At 40.1% G+C, this 22866-nt stretch overlaps 5 protein-coding genes and 1 non-coding gene across 7 annotated transcripts; 3 read left to right on the top strand and 3 right to left on the bottom strand.

Moving 5' to 3' along the window:
- Positions 1 to 1925: 1925 nt before the first annotated feature.
- On the top strand, positions 1926 to 4551 carry dbn-1 (DreBriN 1/DreBriN-like (where Drebrin is from Developmentally REgulated BRaIN protein) family homolog; the record flags this gene model as incomplete). Its single annotated transcript, NM_067439.7, has 6 exons — positions 1926 to 2064; positions 2114 to 2226; positions 2544 to 2845; positions 2905 to 3114; positions 3160 to 3758; positions 3806 to 4551. 6 exons carry the CDS (start codon positions 1926 to 1928, stop codon positions 4372 to 4374), a joined length of 1932 nt encoding a protein of 643 aa, NP_499840.1. The 3' UTR covers positions 4375 to 4551.
- On the bottom strand, positions 4550 to 8099 carry toca-2 (Transducer of Cdc42-dependent actin assembly protein 2 homolog). Of its 2 annotated transcripts, none has more exons than NM_067438.5 (15): positions 7964 to 8099; positions 7806 to 7921; positions 7633 to 7756; positions 7424 to 7584; positions 7271 to 7376; positions 7019 to 7223; positions 6892 to 6973; positions 6769 to 6845; positions 6373 to 6622; positions 5926 to 6077; positions 5685 to 5791; positions 5586 to 5636; positions 5012 to 5141; positions 4754 to 4928; positions 4550 to 4704 (listed from the first exon to the last, which is right to left on the bottom strand). In NM_067438.5, exons 1-15 carry the CDS (start codon positions 7994 to 7996, stop codon positions 4647 to 4649), a joined length of 1827 nt encoding a protein of 608 aa, NP_499839.2. In that variant the 5' UTR covers positions 7997 to 8099; the 3' UTR covers positions 4550 to 4646. The 2 variants fall into 2 exon arrangements, with proteins under 2 accessions (NP_499839.2, NP_499838.2); NM_067437.6 differs by having other exon boundaries at positions 4556 to 4710; positions 7964 to 8051.
- Positions 8100 to 8133: 34 nt separating this feature from the next.
- Positions 8134 to 12551, bottom strand: mlc-7 (EF-hand domain-containing protein). Its single transcript, NM_001027498.6, has 3 exons — positions 11387 to 12551; positions 8515 to 8682; positions 8134 to 8468 (listed from the first exon to the last, which is right to left on the bottom strand). The coding sequence occupies exons 1-3, from the start codon at positions 11471 to 11473 to the stop codon at positions 8262 to 8264; spliced, it is 462 nt and encodes a 153-aa protein (NP_001022669.1). The 5' UTR covers positions 11474 to 12551; the 3' UTR covers positions 8134 to 8261.
- 21ur-12364 lies at positions 8184 to 8204 on the top strand. The gene has a single exon (NR_052850.1).
- Positions 12552 to 15308: 2757 nt separating the features above from the next.
- Positions 15309 to 16565, top strand: K08E3.2 (Major sperm protein; the record flags this gene model as incomplete). The annotated part of the gene is made up of 5 exons (NM_067436.2): positions 15309 to 15551; positions 15598 to 15660; positions 15890 to 16088; positions 16137 to 16263; positions 16325 to 16565. 5 exons carry the CDS (start codon positions 15309 to 15311, stop codon positions 16521 to 16523), a joined length of 831 nt encoding a protein of 276 aa, NP_499837.1. The 3' UTR covers positions 16524 to 16565.
- Positions 16566 to 16707: 142 nt separating this feature from the next.
- Positions 16708 to 19773, bottom strand: tyr-2 (ShKT domain-containing protein). The gene is made up of 8 exons (NM_067435.8): positions 19529 to 19773; positions 19255 to 19434; positions 18959 to 19059; positions 18462 to 18904; positions 18177 to 18280; positions 17595 to 17990; positions 17111 to 17548; positions 16708 to 17063 (listed from the first exon to the last, which is right to left on the bottom strand). The coding sequence occupies exons 1-8, from the start codon at positions 19766 to 19768 to the stop codon at positions 16920 to 16922; spliced, it is 2046 nt and encodes a 681-aa protein (NP_499836.1). The 5' UTR covers positions 19769 to 19773; the 3' UTR covers positions 16708 to 16919.
- Positions 19774 to 22866: the final 3093 nt, after the last annotated feature.

The raw sequence follows: 22866 nt of genomic DNA, 5'->3' as shown, positions 1-22866 counted from the left end.
GCAAATGCACGCTGTGAGCACTGGTGACTGAGTCAGGAGGAAGAGAGAGAAGTGTGTCGAATGGCTTTTTCTCTGTATTTTTGCCCTAACACACGGTTTCTGTTTGCTTTTCGGACAGCCAAGAGGAAGAGATTCTATGTTTTCACTTTGTTCATTTTATGTAAATATCGTTTTTCTCTACCCAGCGCGCGAAACATCCTGCCTCAATTTTTTTTTGAAATTTCGATTCACCAACTATTTTTTAATCAACCTGATGGAACAATTCATTCCCCCAAAAATGATCAGAATGACTCAGTTCACAAATGCGCAAACAAACAGTCGCAAGTAGAGAAGTCATCAAGAGATTAGTCATTCTGCAGAAAATCCCAAAATTTACTGCTTTAACCCTTTGACTGTGAGACAGTATGAAAAGCGAAGAGATTTAGGGTCACCTAGAAGGAAAAGTTTTTAGTAAAGACCTACACACACGAACAATTAAATATACCACTACTACTACATACTTCTTGTGTCCGACTTCATACGAGTGAGAGACGACAGCCATTAAGGGCGGTCGTATGTTCCACTGAGCGCTCTGAACTGCTGCGTCTTAACGGACAGCCTCACTATTTCCCTTACTATCTTACTGCCGCCCTGAACTGGCCCAACACACACAAACACAATCAAAAGTGACTCACACACATCTTGGGGCCAATGTTTCTTTTTGATTAGTGTTATTAATATGTTTTCTATCCCTTTCAATTTCGTTTTCAAATAGATGAGTACATATGTAGAAAATCTAAAAAATGTGTTGAAATTAATCATCTATGCCGTTTTTCAATGTGAAAACCTATTTTTATTTAGATTTTAACCTGCAGATCGTTTAAAATGTTTTCATGAAAGCTTAAACCACCTTCAAACGCTCCAAATTTTAGATTTATTTTTTGAATTTCTAGCAGTACTGTTGACATTCTTTCTTGAACATTTGAATATTCTTTCTTCTGTTTTTTTTAGATCAGAAATATCTGTAAATATAAAATTTTAAGCGATGAATTACAGCTTTAGTTTTTTCTGTTTCAAAACAATTTAAATAATTTGAAACGAAACAAATTTCCTCCAAACTCAATTTTTCGCTTAAAATTAACCAGAAAGTGAAAATATTGCCATAATTAAAAATAATAAATTTGAAGCCGCTCAACTACCGTAACTTCAAAGGCACATGACTTTAAAAATCTATTCGTGGCGAGACCCATCCTCTTTTAACCTGATTTCTGAAAGTTTATTTGTTTCTCTTTTCCATCAAATTTTGTATCTTTGCATTGAAAATAATTGGGTATTTTCGCAAATTTTTGTCGGTCAGCCTATTAGTTTTCCATTTTTAATCGCAACGATCAGACCATAGAATCCGGAGTTTTTCATGCAAAAATGTGTGAGACACGCACGCGGAGACTCGACCGCGAGAAGATTAAGCTTTGATTCCAATTCAATCTCGCCTACCGGAAAAAAAAAACATCTCTCGAGACATTTCTTTAGTTTTCTGGAGGGTCTCTGCCTACCGCTGGCGCGGGAACGAGAGATGTTTGCTGGCGGCTACGCCCGTTCCGTTCTCTCATTTCCTGGTCAACTACCGAAAATGGTCTTTTAAACGATTTTTTACTTGAGATTCTTTATATTAACCCATAAATTTCTCGGCCTTAATTGAAAATTACCTCGTGACTCGATCAAATCGAGAAAAATGCACACCTTTGTGGCAAATTTGCCATATGTTGCGAAACATAGTGTGATTAATGGAGTACCATAGAGAAATAAGTTCTGCGTAGAAAGAAAATAAAAAAATGATAAGGAGACCATTCGGAGGCTTTTTATCGCGTCACTATTACAATTTTCCCTCGATTTTAGCTTAATAATTACAATATAGGTCGTCGAACCCTATATTGTATGTGTTCCAGATGACTCTCAACTATCATGCACACGGCAAGGAGATTGAAGCGTCGTATCGGCGTGCCAGTGATGACTCAGATGGCGATAAATGGGTGATTTTCGATTATGAAGGAAATTCGAACACATTACGAGTCAAAGAAGAAGGAAGTAAGTTCAGATTTCGTTGCTTTCCCTCCTAAAAATCTATTTATTTCAGCTGGTGGTCTTGAGGAGTTCGCCGACAGTTTCAGCTCGGGAAAGCTCCAGTTTGGTGTGATTTCGGTGCGACTGAGCAGTGATGTCTTCCCGAAAATCGTTTTGGTGCATTGGGTATGGAGTTTACGGCTAAATTGAAAGGAAAACGAAAATCGAAAAAATTCGTGATTACTAGGTCTTAAAAGTTGAATATTAACAAAAATCATGTCAATTTGCTTGCATTCCATGTTCCTCTCAAAAGATAACGCTATTGTGAGATTTTTTGCTGAAAATTTTTTTTAAAAATCCATTTGTAAAACAAAAACTGTAGTTTTTTCCAAAAATTCTTTGTCAGTTATGGTTTCAAATATTTTTAGAGATGTATCGAGATTTGTATACTTTTAAACACGAAGTTCCAGGAAAAAAACCATTTTAATGTTTGAATATTGCAGCAAGGCGAAGGAGTCCCCACACTGCGTTTGGCCTCAACGACACCGCACGCTGAAGAGTTCCGTAGATTCTTGAAAACAGTTCACATTGTGCTCCATGCCAGATCGGAAATCGACATCGAGCCGGACGCGATTCGAAAAGAGGTGCGAAAGCTCCCGGCGGCGAACGCCAACGCCATCGTCGAATCCACGTACAGCATGCCGGAGAAGGTGAATTCGGTGTACCAGCCGACGAATGCACACTCGGAGCTCAGCTCGGAGGCTCGCGAGAACTTCTGGAGCACAACAAATCAAGAGGAGAAGAGGTACTGTCTACATGAAATCGTGTCCTGAAAATCAAGTAATCACCTCTAAGAAGTTTCAGACGACAAGCCGACGAGAAAGTGGCTCATGCGAAACAGCAAAAGCAGTATGAAGCTGACCGTGATCGCACGGCCGCGGCAATTCACACAAAAGCCGAAGATTTCCAGCCGGAGAAGGTTAACTCGGTGTACAAGCCGACGAAGCCCCACGTTGAGCTGAAGACGGTCAAACGGGAGGAGTTTTGGAGCAAGATGAACGAGGAGGAGAAGCTGTGGGTGTTTTGAGTAATTTATTGAAATAGAATTCGCAATTTTAGGCGTCAAGAAGAAGAAAAAACCGCTCGTGAACAAGCACACAAGCAGTTCGAAGCGGATCGACAGCGAATGGCCTCGGAAATTCACTCCAAAACAGAAAACTATCAACCGGATAAGGTCACATCGGTGTACAAGCCAACAAAACCGCACGTGGAGATCAGTTCATCAGCTCGCGAAGAGTTCTGGAGCAAGATGAACGAGGAGGAGCAGCGGCGGCAAGCGGAGGAAAAAGAGGCACAGGCCCAGAAGCAGAAGGAATTCGAGACGGATCGAAAACGGATTGCGGATGATCTTCACGGGAAGGCTCAAATTAGTGATAAGCCCGTGCCATCTTCGGTGAATCCAGCTCCAGCTCCCGCCCCCACTCCGAGCGCAGGTCTCGTTGGAAGCAGAAAAGAATTATTCAGCTCAAAACCTTCCGGTCCAGTGCTTCCGAAGCCTCAAGTGAATGGATCGCCTAAGAAGTGGCCGCCAGTTGGCACGACCTCTCCGCCCCGTGAACCCGTTAACCGACTCACTGAGCCAGATGAGCCTTCGACGTATACGCCAAAGCCAATAGCTTATGAGCCAGAGCCAATGGTTTACAAGCCCGAGGCTATGAGTCAGTTTTCGTATAAAGTTTATTAGTCCTAATTTGAATATTTTCAGAACCTGCCGTCTCTTACGATGCATACGAAGAGCCACCAGCAGAGCCAGCTCCACCTACATTCCTTGCTCCAACCCCGGTCATTGCTCCACCTCCACCTGAGCCAACTCCAGCTCCATCGCATTACGCCTCCCAGTACGATGCTCCACCGGTTCACGAGTCTTTCGAACCAGCTGTACCTCCAGTTTCAGCTCCTTCCCACTATGCGTCTCAGTATGATGCTCCGCCGGAGCCGATCGACTCTCACTCATCGAGCTCTCAACTGCCAGCTCACATCGCCTCACAGTATGACATGCCTCCAGTGATGCCAGAGGAGCCCGTGTTTGCACCGAAATCCTCGCCAATAAAAGTCGCTGCTCCACCAATTGATCAGTACGATTTCCCGCCGGCGGTCGCCGAGCAGAACGCGATGGCTCTCTGGGACTACCAGGCTGCAGATGACACGGAGATCTCATTTGATCCTGATGACATTATCACAGATATCGATCAAGTCGATAGCGGATGGTGGAAAGGACGTGCGCCCAGCGGCCGCGTAGGCCTTTTTCCCGCTAATTATGTGAAGCTGATTTAATTTGTCTAGATAGCCTAACCGTTCTTTTTTACTAATTTATTGTGCAATGTTTTTTTCCCATTTTAAACTCAACAATCCGCGGTGCCTCCCATTCTCCCACTTCCTGTAATTTATTATACCATTACTTTTTATGTGCATTTTCTCCGTAAATGGCAATATGAATCGAAAATCGAAGAATCTGTTTTTATAATCAATTATTTCATTCACAGGACGATAATAAGCGCAGTCTCGAGTACAATATTGATGATGATAATGCTATTTAATTTATGAAATCACTGGGGGAATTGCAAATACGAAGTTGGCACGAATCCTGACTCTTCGTTGTGTTTCCTGCAACTTTCATTTTATTTACTTGGTAATTCTTTGTTACTTGTATTACTTTTTGGTTCGAGTCCATCCATCTCCGTGATCGTGTTCGAGTACGAGAAGAATTTCGCCCTGCTCGATGGACATGGTCTCCGCGGAGGATTTGGCAAATTCGAACAGTGCGGTTACCGTAACCGCTGTCTCGACTTTAACTGAATCGGGAGTCGATAAAGATTTGCGAATGGCACCTGCAAAAAATTTATACTTATATTTAACTATTTTTTCTTTTATAAAAGCTTTTAAAAGGAAAAAAATGGATTTTTAATTTAACCTGAAAATGAGGATCTGAGAATCTTTGGTGATGAGATTTCGGCTCTTCGTCGTAGTGGCGTCGGAGTTGAAGACTTCGAGGTTTTTGGCGAGGAGATAAGCCGTTTCGGAGTTGTAAACAGTTGGCGGAGCTGAAAAACGCACAGTGGGTCTCTAAACGAACAATCAATTATTTTTTATTGCGCCAAAAGTACGGTATTTCGACACGACAAATTTGTACTAAACGCGAAAAGGTGTACGTATTGAAGAATACTGTAATTTCAAATTCTCGTATTATCGGTTTTTGACTATGTCCTCTAATTTTTTTTGGTATTCAACGCTGAAATAGCCAAATTATTTTTTAATTTAAAGTGTTTCAGACAAAAAACCAAAAAATAAATTGGGAAAAATAAATGCACCGTTCTTCTCGGAGAGTACACGAGATGCGTAAATCGACACATAGCGGTGTTGCAACAACATGTTAGAAGTTTGCTTTAACGGTAATTCTTATATTTTTAAGTATAAGGAAGTTTTAAAATTGAGTAAGACTTCAGTAATTTGTTTTTTTTCCTGAAAAACAACTTTTGGCTGCTTACGATATTCTTCGACGAGTCATCTGCTGATGAAGAATTTCCCGCTTCGCCAGACTGCAAAATACGATAATTTTCAGGAAAAACCGAACAGTTTAGTGATACCAGCACGTCTTCGATAGTTTTGGATGATGATTGATTTGTCGAACTGCCTGACATGCTTCTCGTTGTGTCAGGGGTATCACGGCCGCCAAAAGAGCGCTCCTGGCCTTCTGGAAAATTTGTGTTTAAAGGGATTATTTTTAAAAGAAGACATTCATTTTTTGAAAAGAGGTATTTTAACTAGAATTTTCGAAAATTTGACGAAAAACGTTTCATTTTCATCCATTCTTTGTATTTTCAGCACCTTCCACACTCATTTCAAGCATCGCGTAGAACTCCTTGAGGTTATGTATATCCATTTTGAGCTTCTCTATCTTTTTAGCGTACGATATAAGTGGTTCCGTGCACGCCGACGGATTCCCGTGCTGCGGATTTGTGTAGTAGGCTTGTTGCAGTCTGAAATTACAGCAAACGTAAAGTTTTGGGCCCGCCTATTTTAGAGATATTATTTTTCTTTTCTACACTTTTGGCAGAACTTCAGAGAAAATCATTTTTCCATTACTTAGATGCGAAATTAAGTGCCAAAAATACAGTAATCAGTTTCGAGACGACAAATTTGTGTTGAATACAAACCGGTATGTACCCTTAAAGATTACTGTAAATTTAAACTTTCATTGGACTAGAATTTGTTTGTCTTTTTTTTGTTGAAATTTTCTCAAAGTTTCAGTGCTCTCGGTGCATCTACTCGTACCTAGTGATGCCTTCTCGTCCCTGAATCGCTTGTTCCAACTGTTTTTCCATATCTCGAATTTTGGAGCGAAGACACGAAAGCCGCACGTGCGCAGGCTTGCTCTTGTCGGTATACATCAATTGATCGTTGTTGGAAGCCTCGGGCTTCTCATCCGCCTCCTTTTCCTTGAGAATGCCCAGAAAATTGCGAATTATTCGATTCTTGCTAGGGCTGCTTTTCAGCAATTTTCCTCCACTTCCGTCGGCAGAATCTGGAAATGTGTATTTTTATTTGGAAAAGGTTTGAAAATATGTATTTAGTATTTTAAAATTAAATAAATTCAGAAGATAAATTCTAGAAAAAGGAAATTTCGAGTCAAAAACTGCAAAGTTCCGACTTTTACAGATTTCTATTCACCATTTGTCCGGCTGTCACAATTTTTGGGATCCCCCAGATCCTCGATTTCAAACGGAGCCGGCTGCTCGATGGTTGCTCTGGAAATTATCTATTTTTACGGATTTTCAGTCGAAAAATACTGACTCAACGGATTTCAAAACCAGCTGAGCATCACCTTCCGCGTCGATTTTCCCAACTTCCCTTTGCATGATTTTTCGGCATTCTTCTGCAAAAAACATCGTCGATTTTTTCTTCTAAACGCGATAATAACCGGTTGAATCAGCTAGCGAGTCATCGAAGGAGACAATTTTCTGCAAAACTTGTCGCATATCGGCGATACACTCCTTGTCGACCGCCTTGAGCCGCGCGAAAATCACTGGGAGCAGTTCCACGTGGTATCTTTTTTGCTCGGCGTTGGTTTTGCGAACCAGCGCTGAGTAGTCCTGTTTAGCAAGTTCACATGCTTCATTTCGAGCCTGAAATAAATAAATAAAAGCGTTTTGCGATTTTTTGAGCCTATTACATTCGCAAGAGCCCTGGCTTTTTCTAACTCAAGCCGCGAAATTTCCAGATTTTTATCAGCTTTGTAAAACTTTTGATACGAGTTTTCCGCGTCTTTGAACGATTTTCTGCAATATTAACGATTCAAATCGACTTTTTTCAGATTTTTTCCTACAGGTAACACTTCCCAGACTTGCACATCTCGTTGATCTGATCTTCCAGCTTGTCATTGATAGTTTTCAAGTCATTAATCGCATTTTTCCGGGAACTTCTCATCTGACACGTCTTCGAAGCCACGTAGGAAACCACACCTCCCCGGATGTGCTCCGCCGACGTCTGAAATTCGATGTTTTTTTCAACTAAAATCTGACAGAATTCTTATACTTGATGTCGAGTGGCAATCTGATCAAGTTGTTGAAGAAATGAGTTGAATGAGCTGGTGTAGCTTACACTTTTTAGAATTTCATCATCTTCTTCCGATTTTTTCGCATATTTCTTTGCGAGACTCCTACAGAAAGTTATGAAAAACTTCAAATTCCGTTTGTTTAAACTGAAACCTCAATTTCGTAGAATATTCCTCCTCAATCGCAGCTTTTTCCTTCGAGAATTGACCTAATTTTTCGAAAAAATCTATTCCCTTTTGTGTGTACGAGAGGAGCGCGTTTGATGGGTCCTTAAATTTTGGTTTTAGAGTGGAAATCAATAGGAATTTTACCTGAACCGTGAAAAATCTAGAAACGGGAATCATTTGAACATCGAAAAATTGATTTGTTCGCAGAAAACCAATTGCGGAGTGATCGAGTGTAAATTTGTGATTGAAATTCAAATTTCTGTAGATCGTGTCGAGACCTGTCGCAGGTTTCAATGCGCGCGCCTTGAAAAACACAGTAGTTTAACTTTTTATTCAAATCACATTTCAGATTGTGTTTTACTATTCACAAGGACAGGCAATATTATAGTTTTAGCACGATAATTTTGGAAAGGCCGCATTACATCACATCATCAGCAAAAAATCATTTCTCAGACTCCTCAAGCCCCATCTGAAGATGCCTGTTGAGGAAGTTGTTGATATTGATTCGTCCGTCGACGACTTCCACGCCGAACAGCAAATTGTCCACCTCCTGATTCGTCATCTTCTCCCCGCCGTTTTGGAGCATGCTCTTAAGCTCCATGAGCATTATTTGTCCGTTTCCCTCGCGGTCGAAGTGCGATAGAAGCGTCTGAAAATTCGGAAATGTTGTCTAAAAAACCTTCAAGAAATCGAACCTGAAACTCCTTGAGTGTAGTGCTTCGCCCGCAGGCAGCTTCAACCTTTTTGTAGATAGGAATAAACTCTTCAACTGTGATGCGTGCTCCGGAAGTTCTTGCCTTGCTCACTTCGGCTAGAAGAGCCTCGGTAGGGTTGAGCATCATGGCACGGAGAGCTGTGGGAAGCTGAATTTTAAAAATTTGGTTTAAAGTTTCTAGGTCAATTTCGATGCTATGAAATTAGTGGTGGACCTCGATGCAACCGCGGTCGACAATCTAGTAGACATAGTTAAAATACTGCACGTTGTAAAAGAGTTCATTACGGAAACATAAAATTCTAGGAACGCGTTTTGCGCAACATATTTGACGCGTAAAATATCTCGTAGCGATATCTACAGTAATCCTTTAAATGACTACTGTAGCTCTTGTGTGTGTCGATTTACGCACTCGACTTTCGAAATGAATTAAAATCATTTATTTATCTACCAGCCGCTGACCGCGCCTACGGCGCGGCCAACGACTGGCGAAATTTAAATTGTTCGACACATAAAACACTATATAATCTTTTAACAATGTCACATGAAAACAGGTGGAAACTTTTACTTTTTCAAACATTCTGGAATGTAAAAAATATCACAGAAGCTTCCGCCTCTCTAACTCTCGAGCCAATACCTCTTCAAAAGCACAAAGTCAATTTTTTCTGAACTACAGTAACCCTACAGCAAATCCACAATACCCCTAGAGTACCTTGACATTATCCCACACCAACTCCTTAGCTCCCGCCAATATAATATCAAACACGAAGAGTCTCTCCACGAAGGGTCTCACCACGAAAGGTCTCACCACGATGGGTCTCACCACGAAAAGTCTCACCACGATGGGTCTCACCACGAAAAGTCTCACCACGATGGGTCTCACCACGATGGGGCTCACCACGAAAGATCTCACCACGATGGGTCTAACCACGATGGGTCTCACCACGATGGGTCTCACCACGAAAGATCTCACCACGATGGGTCTAACCACGATGGGTCTAACCACGAAGGGTCTCACCACGATGAGTCTCACCACGATGGGTCTCACCACGATGGGTCTCACCACGAAGGGTCTCACCACGATGGGTCTCACCACGAAGGGTCTCACCACGATGGGTCTCACCACGAAAGGTCTCACCACGAAAGGTCTCACCACGAAAGGTCTCACCACGATGGGTCTCACCACGAAAGGTCTCACCACGATGGGTCTCACCACGAAAGGTCTCACCACGATGGGTCTCACCACGAAAGGTCTCACCACGATGGGTCTCACCACGAAGGGTCTCACCACGATGAGTCTCACCACGATGGGTCTCACCACGATGGGTCTCACCACGAAGGGTCTCACCACGATGGGTCTCACCACGAAAGGTCTCACCACGAAAGGTCTCACCACGAAAGGTCTCACCACGATGGGTCTCACCACGAAAGGTCTCACCACGATGGGTCTCACCACGAAAGTTCTCACCACGAAAGGTCTCACCACGATGGGTCTCACCACGAAAGGTCTCACCACGATGGGTCTCACCACGAAAGGTCTCACCACGATGGGTCTCACCACGAAAGGTCTCACCACGAAGGGTCTCACCACGATGAGTCTCACCACGATGGGTCTCACCACGATGGGTCTCACCACGAAGGGTCTCACCACGATGGGTCTCACCACGATGGGTCTCACCACGAAGGGTCTCACCACGATGGGTCTCGACACGAAGGTTCTTTTTCTCAGAAATTTTAAATTCCAGCCAAAATATTTTCAAAAAATTAAAATTTGAATTCCCGCCAAAATATTTTCAAAAAATTAAAATTTTAAATTCCCACCAAAATATTTTCAAAAAATTAAAATTTTAAATTCCCGCCAAAATATTTTCAAAAAATTAAAATTTGAATTCCCCGCCAAAATATTTTCAAAAAATTAAAATTTGAATTCCCGCCAAAATATTTTCAAAAAATTAAAATTTGAATTCCCGCCAAAATATTTTCAAAAAATTAAAATTTGAATTCCCGCCAAAATATTTTCAAAAAATTAAAATTTTAAATTCCCGTTAAAATATTTTCAAAAAATTAAAATTTGAATTCCCGCCAAAATATTTTCAAAAAATTAAAATTTTAAATTCCCGCCAAAATATTTTCAAAAAATTAAAATTTGAATTCCCGGCAAAATATTTTCAAAAAATTAAAATTTTAAATTCCCGCCAAAATATTTTCAAAAAATTAAAATTTGAATTCCCGCCAAAATATTTTCAGAAAATTAAAATTTTAAATTCCCGCCAAAATATTTTCAAAAAATTAAAATTTTAAATTCCCGCCAAAATATTTTTAAAAAATTAAAATTTGAATTCCCGCCAAAATATTTTCAAAAAATTAAAATTTTAAATTCCCGCCAAAATATTTTAAAAAAATTAAAATTTGAATTCCCGCCAAAATGATTTCTCAGAAAATTTGAATTTCCCGCCAATTTGTGATGACGTCACAAAAGGGGCGGGGCCTATAGGACCCCTCTTAGGTGATTGAGACTACAAACTACAGAGTTCAAAGACCAAAGATCAAAGATCAAACTACAAACTACAAACGGACGGAAGGACACGCGCTTTATATATAGTAAATGATTGAATATTAAAATTTAGTAAAACATGAGAAAATTATTCGAAAAAACGAATGAAAGTTTAAAGAAATTGATTTCAAAAATCAAGCCGGTAAATCGACACAAATTCTACAGTAGTCCTTTAAAGAGTTACTGTTGTTTTCTCTTCGAAATATTTTGGGCGTCAAATATGTTGTGCAATACGCATTCTCAGAATTTTATGTTCCCGTAATATCTTAGCAGTTCTATTTTTCTGTTTTAAAAGTCTCACCTGCTTGGAATCAATTTTTCCATCGCCAAGGGTGTCGTGAAAGTGAAAAACGTCATGAACCTCATCCATAAGCCGTTGTTGAGACATTTGGAAAAAGAAAAATGACGAAAAATTCAATAAACAGAAACGTTCCGATGTGTCACTGTTTTATACAGAAATCCAATCGAGGGGTGGTGAGAATTGGGAAACAATACAAAAAGAATGAGGAGACGGTGATTCATATCATTTTTATATACGAAGCAATGTGTGTGCGGGGGGAATGTGCCTACAACATTTTTAGGCACCGAGGGCCTAGTTGATGGTTCGGGAAGATGTATTGCAGAGGTTCTCAGGACATGATGGAGGGTATGGTGGAACACCAGGGAAGGTGTTAGTTGTAATTTCCGTAAATTGTAGTTCTAGAATACTGTAGATCAGGGGTGTGCGGCAATTCTCACAATTTGCCGAGCTCGGAAAGTTCGGCAAATACAAATTAAGTATACTTACCCAACTCCGAAAAATCTTATACGTTTTGGCGTTTTTGGAGCACCCAAACTACTGAATTCTGAACAAACATCTGGTTTCTGATTGTGAATAAGTTCCGTGTAGTGTGCCTTCTTAAGAATCAAAATGACTCTATTTTGACTCTATTTTTCCATTCCGTGATTATTTTCACTCGGGAATCGCTCGCCCACTATGGGGGAGTCTACGCAAGGACAACGCAAGGACAAGGACAACATTCTAATGGAATGGAAACGATTGCCCGACATACCCCTGCTGTAGATGTACAACGTAAGAGTTCTGTTTTCGAGAAACTGTCCTGGTGAGTACATTAAAACATGAAAAACTGGGTATTATATTTTCTGAAAATGTACCATATGAGGCTTCGGTAATGTAAAAAAGATTTTAAAATTCCGTTCAAATTTTGCTAGGACTTGCAGGGACTTGCATGAAAGATTGACCTACGAACTACGGCTTCCATGGGAGGCTTTCAAGGCATGTCGGCTGCCTGAAGCCTGCTCACCTGACACCGGCCTTCTATTCACCATGGGTTACTGTATAAGTAGTTCTTGCACAGAGTATTGTGACATTCATTACCCTTGGTTACTATAGACGATCTAATTTTCCAATTTCTTCCGCAAATGAATATATTCTAGGATTTTTTACTAGGCTTGCGTGAAACCCAATTATCTGTTTTGTTCCTTGTTCATTAAAAAATATAAAATCTAATATAATTTACCAGCCGCTGACCGCGCCTACGGCGCGGCCAACGACTGGCGAAATTTAAATTGTTCGACACATAAAACACCATATAATCTTTTAACAATGTCACATGAAAACAGGTGGAAACTTTTACTTTTTCAAACATTCTGGAATGTAAAAAATATCACAGAAGCTTCCGCCTCTCTAACTCTCGAGCCAATACCTCTTCAAAAGCACAAAGTCAATTTTTTCTGAACTACAGTAACCCTACAGCAAATCCACAATACCCCTAGAGTACCTTGACATTATCCCACACCAACTCCTTAGCTCCCGCCAATATAATATCAAACACGAAGAGTCTCCCCACGAAGGGTCTCACCACGAAAGGTCTCACCACGATGGGTCTCACCACGAAAAGTCTCACCACGATGGGTCTCACCACGAAAAGTCTCACCACGATGGGTCTCACCACGATGGGGCTCACCACGAAAGATCTCACCACGATGGGTCTAACCACGATGGGTCGGGTCTAACCACGAAGGGTCTCACCACGAAAAGTCTCCCCACGAAGGGTCTCACCACGATGAGTCTCACCACGATGGGTCTCACCACGAAAGATCTCACCACGATGGGTCTAACCACGAAGGGTCTCACCACGATGGGTCTCTCCATGAATGGTCTCAGCACGAAGGGTCTCACCACGATGGGTCTAACCATGAAGGGTCTCACCACGATGGGTCTCACCACGATGGGTCTCACCACGAAGGGTCTCACCACGATGAGTCTCACCACTATGGGTCTCACCACGATGGGTCTCACCACGAAGGGTCTCACCACCAAGGGTCTCACCACACAGGTCTCACCACAAAGGTCTCACCACGAAAGTCTCACCACGATGGGTCTCACCACGAAAGGTCTCACCACGATGGGTCTCACCACGAAAGGTCTCACCACGAAGGGTCTCACCACGAAGGGTCTCACCACGATGAGTCTCACCACGATGGGTCTCACCACGATGGGTCTCACCACGAAAGGTCTTACCACGATGGGTATCACCACGAAGGGTCTCACCACGATGAGTCTCACCACGATGGGTCTCACCACGATGGGTCTCACCACGAAAGGTCTCACCACGAAGGGTCTCACCACGAAGGGTCTCACCACGATGGGTCTCACCACGAAGGGTCTCACCACGATGGGTCTCGACACGAAGGTTCTTTTTCTCAGAAATTTTAAATTCCAGCCAAATTATTTTCAAAAAATTAAAATTTGAATTCCCGCCAAAATATTTTCAGAAAATTAAAATTTTAAATTCCCGCCAAAATATTTTCAAAAAATTAAAATTTTAAATTCCCGCCAAAATATTTTCAAAAAATTAAAATTTGAATTCCCGCCAAAATATTTTCAAAAAATTAAAATTTGAATTCCCGCCAAAATATTTTCAAAAAATTAAAATTTGAATTCCCGCCAAAATATTTTCAAAAAATTAAAATTTGAATTCCCGCCAAAATATTTTCAAAAAATTAAATTTTTAAATTCCCGCCAAAATATTTTCAAAAAATTAAAATTTGAATTCCCGCCAAAATATTTTCAAAAAATTAAAATTTGAATTCCCGCCAAAATATTTTCAAAAAATTAAAATTTGAATTCCCGCCAAAATATTTTCAAAAAATTAAAATTTGAATTCCCGCCAAAATATTTTCAAAAAATTAAAATTTTAAATTCCCGTTAAAATATTTTCAAAAAATTAAAATTTGAATTCCCGCCAAAATATTTTCAAAAAATTAAAATTTTAAATTCCCGCCAAAATATTTTCAAAAAATTAAAATTTGAATTCCCGCCAAAATATTTTCAAAAAATTAAAATTTGAATTCCCGCCAAAATATTTTCAAAAAATTAAAATTTGAATTCCCGCCAAAATATTTTCAGAAAATTAAAATTTTAAATTCCCGTTAAAATATTTTCAAAAAATTAAAATTTGAATTCCCGCCAAAATATTTTCAAAAAATTAAAATTTTAAATTCCCGCCAAAATATTTTCAAAAAATTAAAATTTGAATTCCCGCCAAAATATTTTCAGAAAATTAAAATTTTAAATTCCCGCCAAAATATTTTCAAAAAATTAAAATTTTTAATTCCCGCCAAAATATTTTTAAAAAATTAAAATTTGAATTCCCGCCAAAATGATTTCTCAGAAAATTTGAATTTCCCGCCAATTTGTGATGACGTCACAAAAGGGGCGGGGCCTATAGGACCCCTCTTAGGTGATTGAGACTACAAACTACAGAGTTCAAAGACCAAAGATCAAAGATCAAACTACAAACTACAAACGGACGGAAGGACACGCGCTTTATATATAGTAAATGAATTAAAATTTGAAATTCCCGCCAAAATATTTTTAAAAAATTAAAATTTGAATTCCCGCCAAAATGATTTCTCAGAAAATTTGAATTTCCCGCCAATTTGTGATGACGTCACAAAAGGGGCGGGGCCTATAGGACCCCTCTTAGGTGATTGAGACTACAAACTACAGAGTTCAAAGACCAAAGATCAAAGATCAAACTACAAACTACAAACGGACGGAAGGACACGCGCTTTATATATAGTAAATGATGATTATTTATCATATTTCCTCTGCAGCTTATTGGCGGTGAGTTTTCAAATTTTGAAATTTTTTCCCCTCAGAAATTTCAAAAATATCAGTTCTATCAGAACGAGAATAACACGAAAATTGTGCAAAAATGTATGAAGTTGTTCTTTACGTAGCACTGATCTCGCTGTGCTCATTGATTCTCGGCCAGTGCACATCGAAGAAGGCGGCTCCGTCAGTGGCTCCTATCAAGATGGAAAAGCACGCGGAGTCGTTGACGGCGACACCGGTGAGCAAGTCCCCAGCTCCCGTGAGCAAATCTCTGGCGCTGGAAAAAGATGAGGATGTGGAGAAGAAAAAGGAAAAGGGGGAGGAAAAGGAGGAAGAGGAAAAAGTAAGAGGAATGCTCACGAAAAATAAATGAGCTCAAAAGTTTTCAGGGCGAAAAGAAAAAGGAGGATAAGGAGGAGAAAAAGGATGATTCGAAGGAGGACAAGAAGGATGTTAGTTTGAAAATTTTCCATTCAAATGTTCAAATTTTGCTAGGTTGCATGGACTTGCATGAAAGATTGAATTACAAACTAAGGCTTCCATGGAAAGCCTTCAATGCCTGTTCAGCTGACACCGGCCTCCTTTATAGGTGGGCGCGGCACGCGTTTCGGTTATGATTTATCAATTTAATTTTGTGGTCTATCCGCGATAGTACGGTACAAGTATAGAAAATAATTTCAGGAAGACCATGAGAAGAAGAAGACGGCCGAAGAAAAGGAAAATAATGAGAAGAAGGACGAGAATAAAAATAAGAATAAAGATGAGAGGAAAGACGAAAAGAAAGATGAGAAGAAAGATGATGAGAAGGATGAAAGGAATGACGAAAAGAAAGAGGAGAAGAAGGATGATCAGAAGGACGATAAGAAGGCCAAATCTATGAGTAAATTTTTTCTGTAGTATATCTCACTACTAATACAAGTTACTTCAGTTTCCGTGGACGCACCCGAGCTGATTTTCGAGAGGACTATCACCAGCCAGAAGAAGCTACTCTTGAAAAACTTGACCGCTAAAAAGGTCATGTTCAAGATCAAATGTTCCAGCGTAAACGTATATTTGTGAGTTATTTCGGCAATTATTGAAATTTTCGAGAACAACAACTCTTTTATCGTGTTATAGCATCAATCCAGTTTTTGGAAAAATTGATCCTATGTCCACTGCCGAGGTCACGATTACTCACCGTCCGTCAGAGAAACAAGAAGATAAGCTGGTGATTGTGCCAGCTAAGATGAAAGGAAAAGAGATTGAAATGGCACAAGCGTTCAAGCAAATCAAGAAGACGGGATCCGCGCTGACAGTGAAGCTTGTATCCTCTTGATTTTAGTAGTCGAGATAATTCAATGAAGATCACTTTCGAAAACTTTTGAACATTAGCTTTGGTTTGAAAAAAGTAAATAGTTAGAATTTTATCAGTTCACAGCTTTTCGACATAATATCACTAAGTTATTCAAATTTCGAGAAATATTTTAGATTTGCTTCCTGTGGAACAATCAACAGTTGGCAAGTTTTATAATACATATTTATTGTCGAGAAAGTAAAAACAAAAATAAAATACGACTACACGTTGCGAGATCTGACGTCATAACTGAAGTTGACAGGGGAATAGGGCAAATGGTGTACCGAGAGACATTTTTACAAGTATGAGGAAAACTGATTGTGGCAGTATGGTCTGTACAAATATGGAGGAGGTGTGTGCGCTTCTAGCTATAAGTCTCTAATTATGGCGAACTTTTTTGGTAGATTCGACTTCTTCCTTGGCCGCTACCTTTTTCACCTTCTTGATGCGATTTGTGACCTCTGACATTAAAGAATCCGAGATTGATTCACGAAGGTTTTGGGAAACTGGGATTACGATGATCTGAAGTTTATTTTTATGATATGTGGCGGCAATGTTACTATACTTACCTTTCCATTATTGAAGCATTGCGATTCTCTCGTTAAAGAGCACTTTCCGCAGCTGCTTCTACAATTCTCTGACATAAAGTCTGCCGACTTTCCGCTGCACATTTTGTCCGCCTTCCAGGCGACACAGTTCACATGTCGATCCATACAAGCATCAGTTGTGTTGTAGGATGGTGTGCAGGTGTTACACGAGGCCTGGCAATACTGACTCATGAATTCTGGTTCCCGTTGACACCCGCCATTCTTGGCCCATGAATCGCAGCACGGCATTCGGTTGTAGCAGTCGACAAATAATGGAGCAGTCATCTTGATGGAGATTCTTTTGACTAGGGGGACACGCTCGACTTTGGTTCCATTCACGGAGACTTCCTTGGCAAGTTCCAAGTCGATTAAGGTGGAGTTAGCGTGTGTACGGGCTCCCTTCATGCGAGCGGCGAAATTCTGAACGTTGAGATGTTAGGAGAGGTTCAGCTAAAGAAAAACTCACAGCATTTACACATCTTCCCCACCAGCATCTTGAAGCGTAGCAAGCGTCGTTCTGTTCGAATCCTCTGCAATTTCCATTCAACCGGATCTTCGAGACACAATGTGGATATCCACGGGTATCGCAGAACAAGTACGGGGATCCGCAGTTTGGTCTCTGATGAGAGCATGTGGCACGTGGCGCGTAACGATACATCTGATCGGTGTAAGAGTTAGAGAGCCCGTCTCTGTTGACCAAGTATGGGAAAGGTCTCATCGGCGCGTAGCTGAAGTGTTGCCAGTTGGCACATGTTGGGTGATCAGCAGAGTAGGCTTGCTCGCGGAGCCATCTTGGTTGCTGGAGTTGGCGCCAGAGTTCCCAGAGGTAGTCGACAAAGGAGTGATGCATGAAGAAGATTGGCTGGAAAGAAATAGTGTGGTGCTAGATTCTTGCGCGTTTGTTCTATTATAAATTGTAAGTTTAAACAGAAAGAAAATATTAAATAGCTCTTCATATCTTTTTAATGTATTTTTACATTTCCGAAACTTATCGAGTCTACGTTTAAGTTTGTTACTAAACGTTAAATGAAATCTAAGGTTAGCATACCTCGTTTGCAGATGTGCTCGGTGGTTTCATGTCTCCTCCGATCCAGAGATGAATGTTCGAATGTGAATACTCGATTGCTCCGTAGTTGTTCGGGTATGGACATCCTGTAAGTGTTCCCCTCGGTTATTATTAACATTCTAGTAGTCAGACAACGACAAAAAGTGTGAGGCAACAAAAAAAACTGGTTGCAAGGAACCAAGAACAATGCGACATTTCTGATAAATTTCTGATTGATTTGATTGCGAAGTAGGAAAAGCGCATTGTCTATTTTCAATAAGTGTTTACCTGGCTGTGGAGCGGTATAGGCCAAAGTATTCTCAATAGTGTTTTGAGCAACAATTGTGTTGACTTGATTCTCATTGAACAACTGTCCTTCAGCGCCGAGGTTTCTCAAAATAGTAGATCTTCCTTCGATGGTTCTCCAGTAGGCAAATGGTCCTGTCACCACGTTACCATAATAGTCTGTGCCACCAACAAACAGGTCGGAGAACATGATCGAGTCTCTTGGGTCCGGAAGGTACGAGTCCATGACAGAATCCCAATAAGGAATGAAGACTGTAGGGTCGACCATACGGAGGGCGATTTCGACACGTTTCAGGTATTCTCTGTGCCATGGGAGGAAACCGGGCCCGGAGTGAGCTCCAGAGCCAACTCCAACTTCCAAGTGCTGACGGGACAGACGATCGTATTCTCCGTTACGCTTAAGGGTGTTCAAGGCGTTATGCCATCTGAAAATTGATTAGTTTTAGTTTTTTAAAGCTCCTGGGTTAAATGTGCACAACCTTCTTCTCTCGTCTTCGGTCATCATGCGATACTCTTTTCTCCACGACATGTTCAACACAACGCCATTGGACAAAACACACTGTCCATTCACGTTTCGACCCTGCAATGGTTTAGAGATTCAGATGTGTGAAGGAATTTTTCGGACACATTTTGTGGCCTTGTGTTGTTTGGGAGGAGTGGGGTCAATATGGGAAAAACGACGAAAATCTGGAGGAGATTATCCCTGCCTATTTGGCCAGTAGGTTGAGTTGGTCTTGAACTTTTACACCAAATTTATATACTGTTAAGAACTCACATTGAAAAATGGGCACAAGCAAAGAAGTGTCATACAGTCATATGGATGGTATGCTGCTTGCCCACGAGCATTCGCCGGAACTGGAATAGGCTGAAGCCAGTTTGGTACTTGGTTCGGACGCGTTTGTCTAACAGACTGACGCGCTAACCTGCGACGAGTCGCAAGGTCCATTCGACGGATCTGGAAATGTGTTCTATTTTTGGATCCCAAAACGAAAAAAAATTCTCAAAATAAATCTAACTGTTCATTTAACAATTAGTTATTGCCCACTTACCATCAAACAAGTCTGCTTCAAGTGTTTCGGAGCATCTGAACAATCTCTTGGTGGTTCTCTCCACCGCTTCTGATTCATACGTTGGATATTCTTGTTCTTCACAGCAACCTTCTTCACAGTAGTCTTTCGCACCGCTGTTCCCCCAACAGCTCCTTTCTTAGTTGTTGACTTTACGCCTGCTACGGAAATTAGTACCACGCATAATAGTAATAGCGTCGTCAAAATTGGCGTCCAACGCATGTTTTCTGAAAATTTTCAGATTTCACTTTTTTCTTCCAGTTTTCACTCTCATTATGCCAAGTATAAGGGGGAAAACAACAAAATGAAAAAAAAAAGAAAAATAAGAAAGAACATGTATCTAAAAGTGTGATGAAAATTGGCTTTTTATTGCGTTTTTTTGCATTAGTATTGCACTTATTGTGCCTGTGTTCTAGAACATTTTTCTGTATTTGAAAGGCATTTTTAAATGAGTCAGACCAGAGAAATTATGAACAATTATGAAAAAATTGCAAAGAAGACGTGATTTTCAAGAGTTTTTTGGGTTGGAAGAATAAACACGCTTTTTCTAGAAATAATCACGTAATAAAATACATACTCAAGAGAACACTGCTAATCTTATAGGAAAATTATTATATGAACATATCAGTCGCTTTTCATCGCTTTTCAATAGTGATGATGGATTGTGGACCCATGATGTTCCAAAAAAACACAGATATTATTTGTTTTAATAAAAACATCTATCACCCTGATATTTAAAAGTTTTAAATTACTGATAAATGTAGAACAATCAACTTGTTTTTTTTTATTTCATTAACAATTTTTATCTCATCAGCTATTGTTTTCATTAAACATTTGTCAACTAAAAAAATATTTCTTAGTTGTAAAAAATAGGTTGAATAAACAGTGCACAAAAAAACTTCCAAACGTCAAGAATTTCTATAATGTCAATTAAATAGTTATAAACTAATTAACTACAAATTATGAACAATTTCTAACAAAAACTGTGAATTTTCAATCTTGATATTTCAATTTCCTAAGCCTATGCATTTTGAAAGTGACATAAGCTTCTGAAAAAAATAAAGAAAGGTATTATAGAAGAATCTCTCGAGGTTAGCAGAGTGGAGTGACCTCTTGTCACACGTAGTACCTTTCCTCAATTTCAGAGAATAAGGAGGACACACAAGACCGCCTCACTTGTCAAAAGAAACTGGTATTACCGTGTGTCTCTCGACCATTTCTAACATTGTAAACCTATGGCCTTTACCGCCTTACAGAGGACCCAGAGAATATTGTGGGGGGAGGTGTTGACCTTTGAGGTACCCCCCCCCCCACTCAGATTTCAATCGAAACCGTTTTTGGCATTTTTTAGGAGGAAAAAACTTGAAAAACGTGAACTTGTACCAAAAATTATGATGTTTACTCGGTTGAATTTGGCGAGAAACAAACATGCCCAAGACTTTTCGGGTGATGAGAAGTGGAGATAGATTGATATCGCTCTCAGGGTCACTGAATGGCAATATTTTGGAGGAATCAGAGTGTGATAATAGTGTAGAAATTTAGGAATATGAGATGTAGTACTAAACGGTCAATTTTTAATAGTCCAATATGATCAAATTCCAATTTAGAACACTCCAAAATTTTTTTGGTTTTTGAACAAGTAAAAATTGTTAACCAAAAAACGTTTTTTTTTATTGTTTTTTATTGTTTGGGTATTCTAATATAGCCCTCTAACAGCTGCAAGTCTGAATATCAAAAAAATGTTCAACTGACAAATTATAATACAAAAATTTGGAAAACCTTCAATCAGTTAAAACAATTTGCCAGCTAGAATGGTTTTAAGGATACAAAAATTTGAAAAAGAGCTTCTTAAAACAAACTCTTGTTTACAAGTTGAAACAAATTTAAATAACTAGCACATGCCCAAAGATTGGCTTTAAAGCTCAGGTTCCAAGCAAGAAGATATGGGTTACAAAAAAGCTCTCCTACCTATTTTTTAGGTCTAAGATCTCAAAAATAAAAACTTTTAAAAACCAAAGCTGGAACCACCAAAACCAATAAAACCATACACGTAGTAGTAGTAGTAGTAGTAGTAAAAGGCAAAGAAGCCCAATGAGTAACCCCTAGTGACCCGAATGCCGTTTCTTTTATAGTTTCGTCCACATGCCAATTGGTACGTGCCTGTTGGCTACTACAACCCCCACCTTCTCGCCCATTGCTTCCTCCTACTTTTTCGTGTATTACAACACCTCCTTGCCCTTCGACCGGCGCGGCGGCAACGAAGACGGCATTGTCTTGTGGCTGGTGACCCCTATGAGGTTGACGAAGAAGATAAAGATGCTTCACTCGAGATGGAAAATAAAAATGATACAATTCCAATAGTGACCTAAACTGTTTTTTTTGTTTTGGTTGCGAAATTGCTAATCAAAAATCTTCATAGGCTACAGAGGACCAAGGGAAAAACCAACTTGCAAAATAAATATATTTGTCTTTTTTTAGATAGTACTGTCACATTGGTAATGATGTATACACTCTAATTTTTATGTTTCTCAACTTGGAGCTTATTGTTTTTATTTATTCCTTTACTTTTGAAGCTCGTTCATATTTTGTTCTTCAAAAAACCTTATAAACTAATGGATATGTGTTATATATTAGAACCACCTAGAAATTTTACTGTGGGAATATGGGCAGAACTGTCAATTATCAAAGTACACAACCCAAAAAACGATCTAAACTTTATGAGTTGACCACTTTCTGCTCGTAGATGTATGTACTCGGCAGTTCGCTTCCCCTGGGGCGCGCACATTTTGCGCCTGGCGCGCGATAAAAAGGGAATCCGCCTAGCGCGCGCACCTGAAGCGGAAAGGGCGCGCTCGAGGCGCGCATAGTATGCGCACTGGATGCGAATAGAGTCTGGCAAGAACGAAGCAGGAACCAGAAAACAAAGTAAACGTGTTTTTTTCTAAATTTTATAGACTATTACTATGTAATCAAGAGTATGAATGAGTAAATGTTTAAAATGGAATATTTATTGGCTTGAGGTTGCAAATGTCAAATGTGACACAATTAATAGGAAACTATGGTGGCATGTTTGTGTATGTATTGATCCGTATATAAGAAAGTACCGGAATATAGGAACTTTATAGTTGTTTTGACTACCCAATCCTCAAATTCACGTAGAAAAAACATAATCCCCACATCGTCGACGCTCTGTGCGCGGATCGTCCACGCTCTGTGCGCGGATCGTCCACGCTCTGTACGCGCCCCGTGTGCGCGCCCTCCGCAGATCGCGGCCGCGGCCTAGATTTCAACTCTGCCAAATGTTTCAAGCTTTTTCAAGC

Source organism: Caenorhabditis elegans, chromosome III (assembly GCF_000002985.6).
Source record: "Caenorhabditis elegans chromosome III".
NCBI classification, from domain to species: Eukaryota; Metazoa; Nematoda; class Chromadorea; order Rhabditida; family Rhabditidae; genus Caenorhabditis; species Caenorhabditis elegans.
This window is presented reverse-complemented; position numbering and strand designations above follow the sequence as displayed.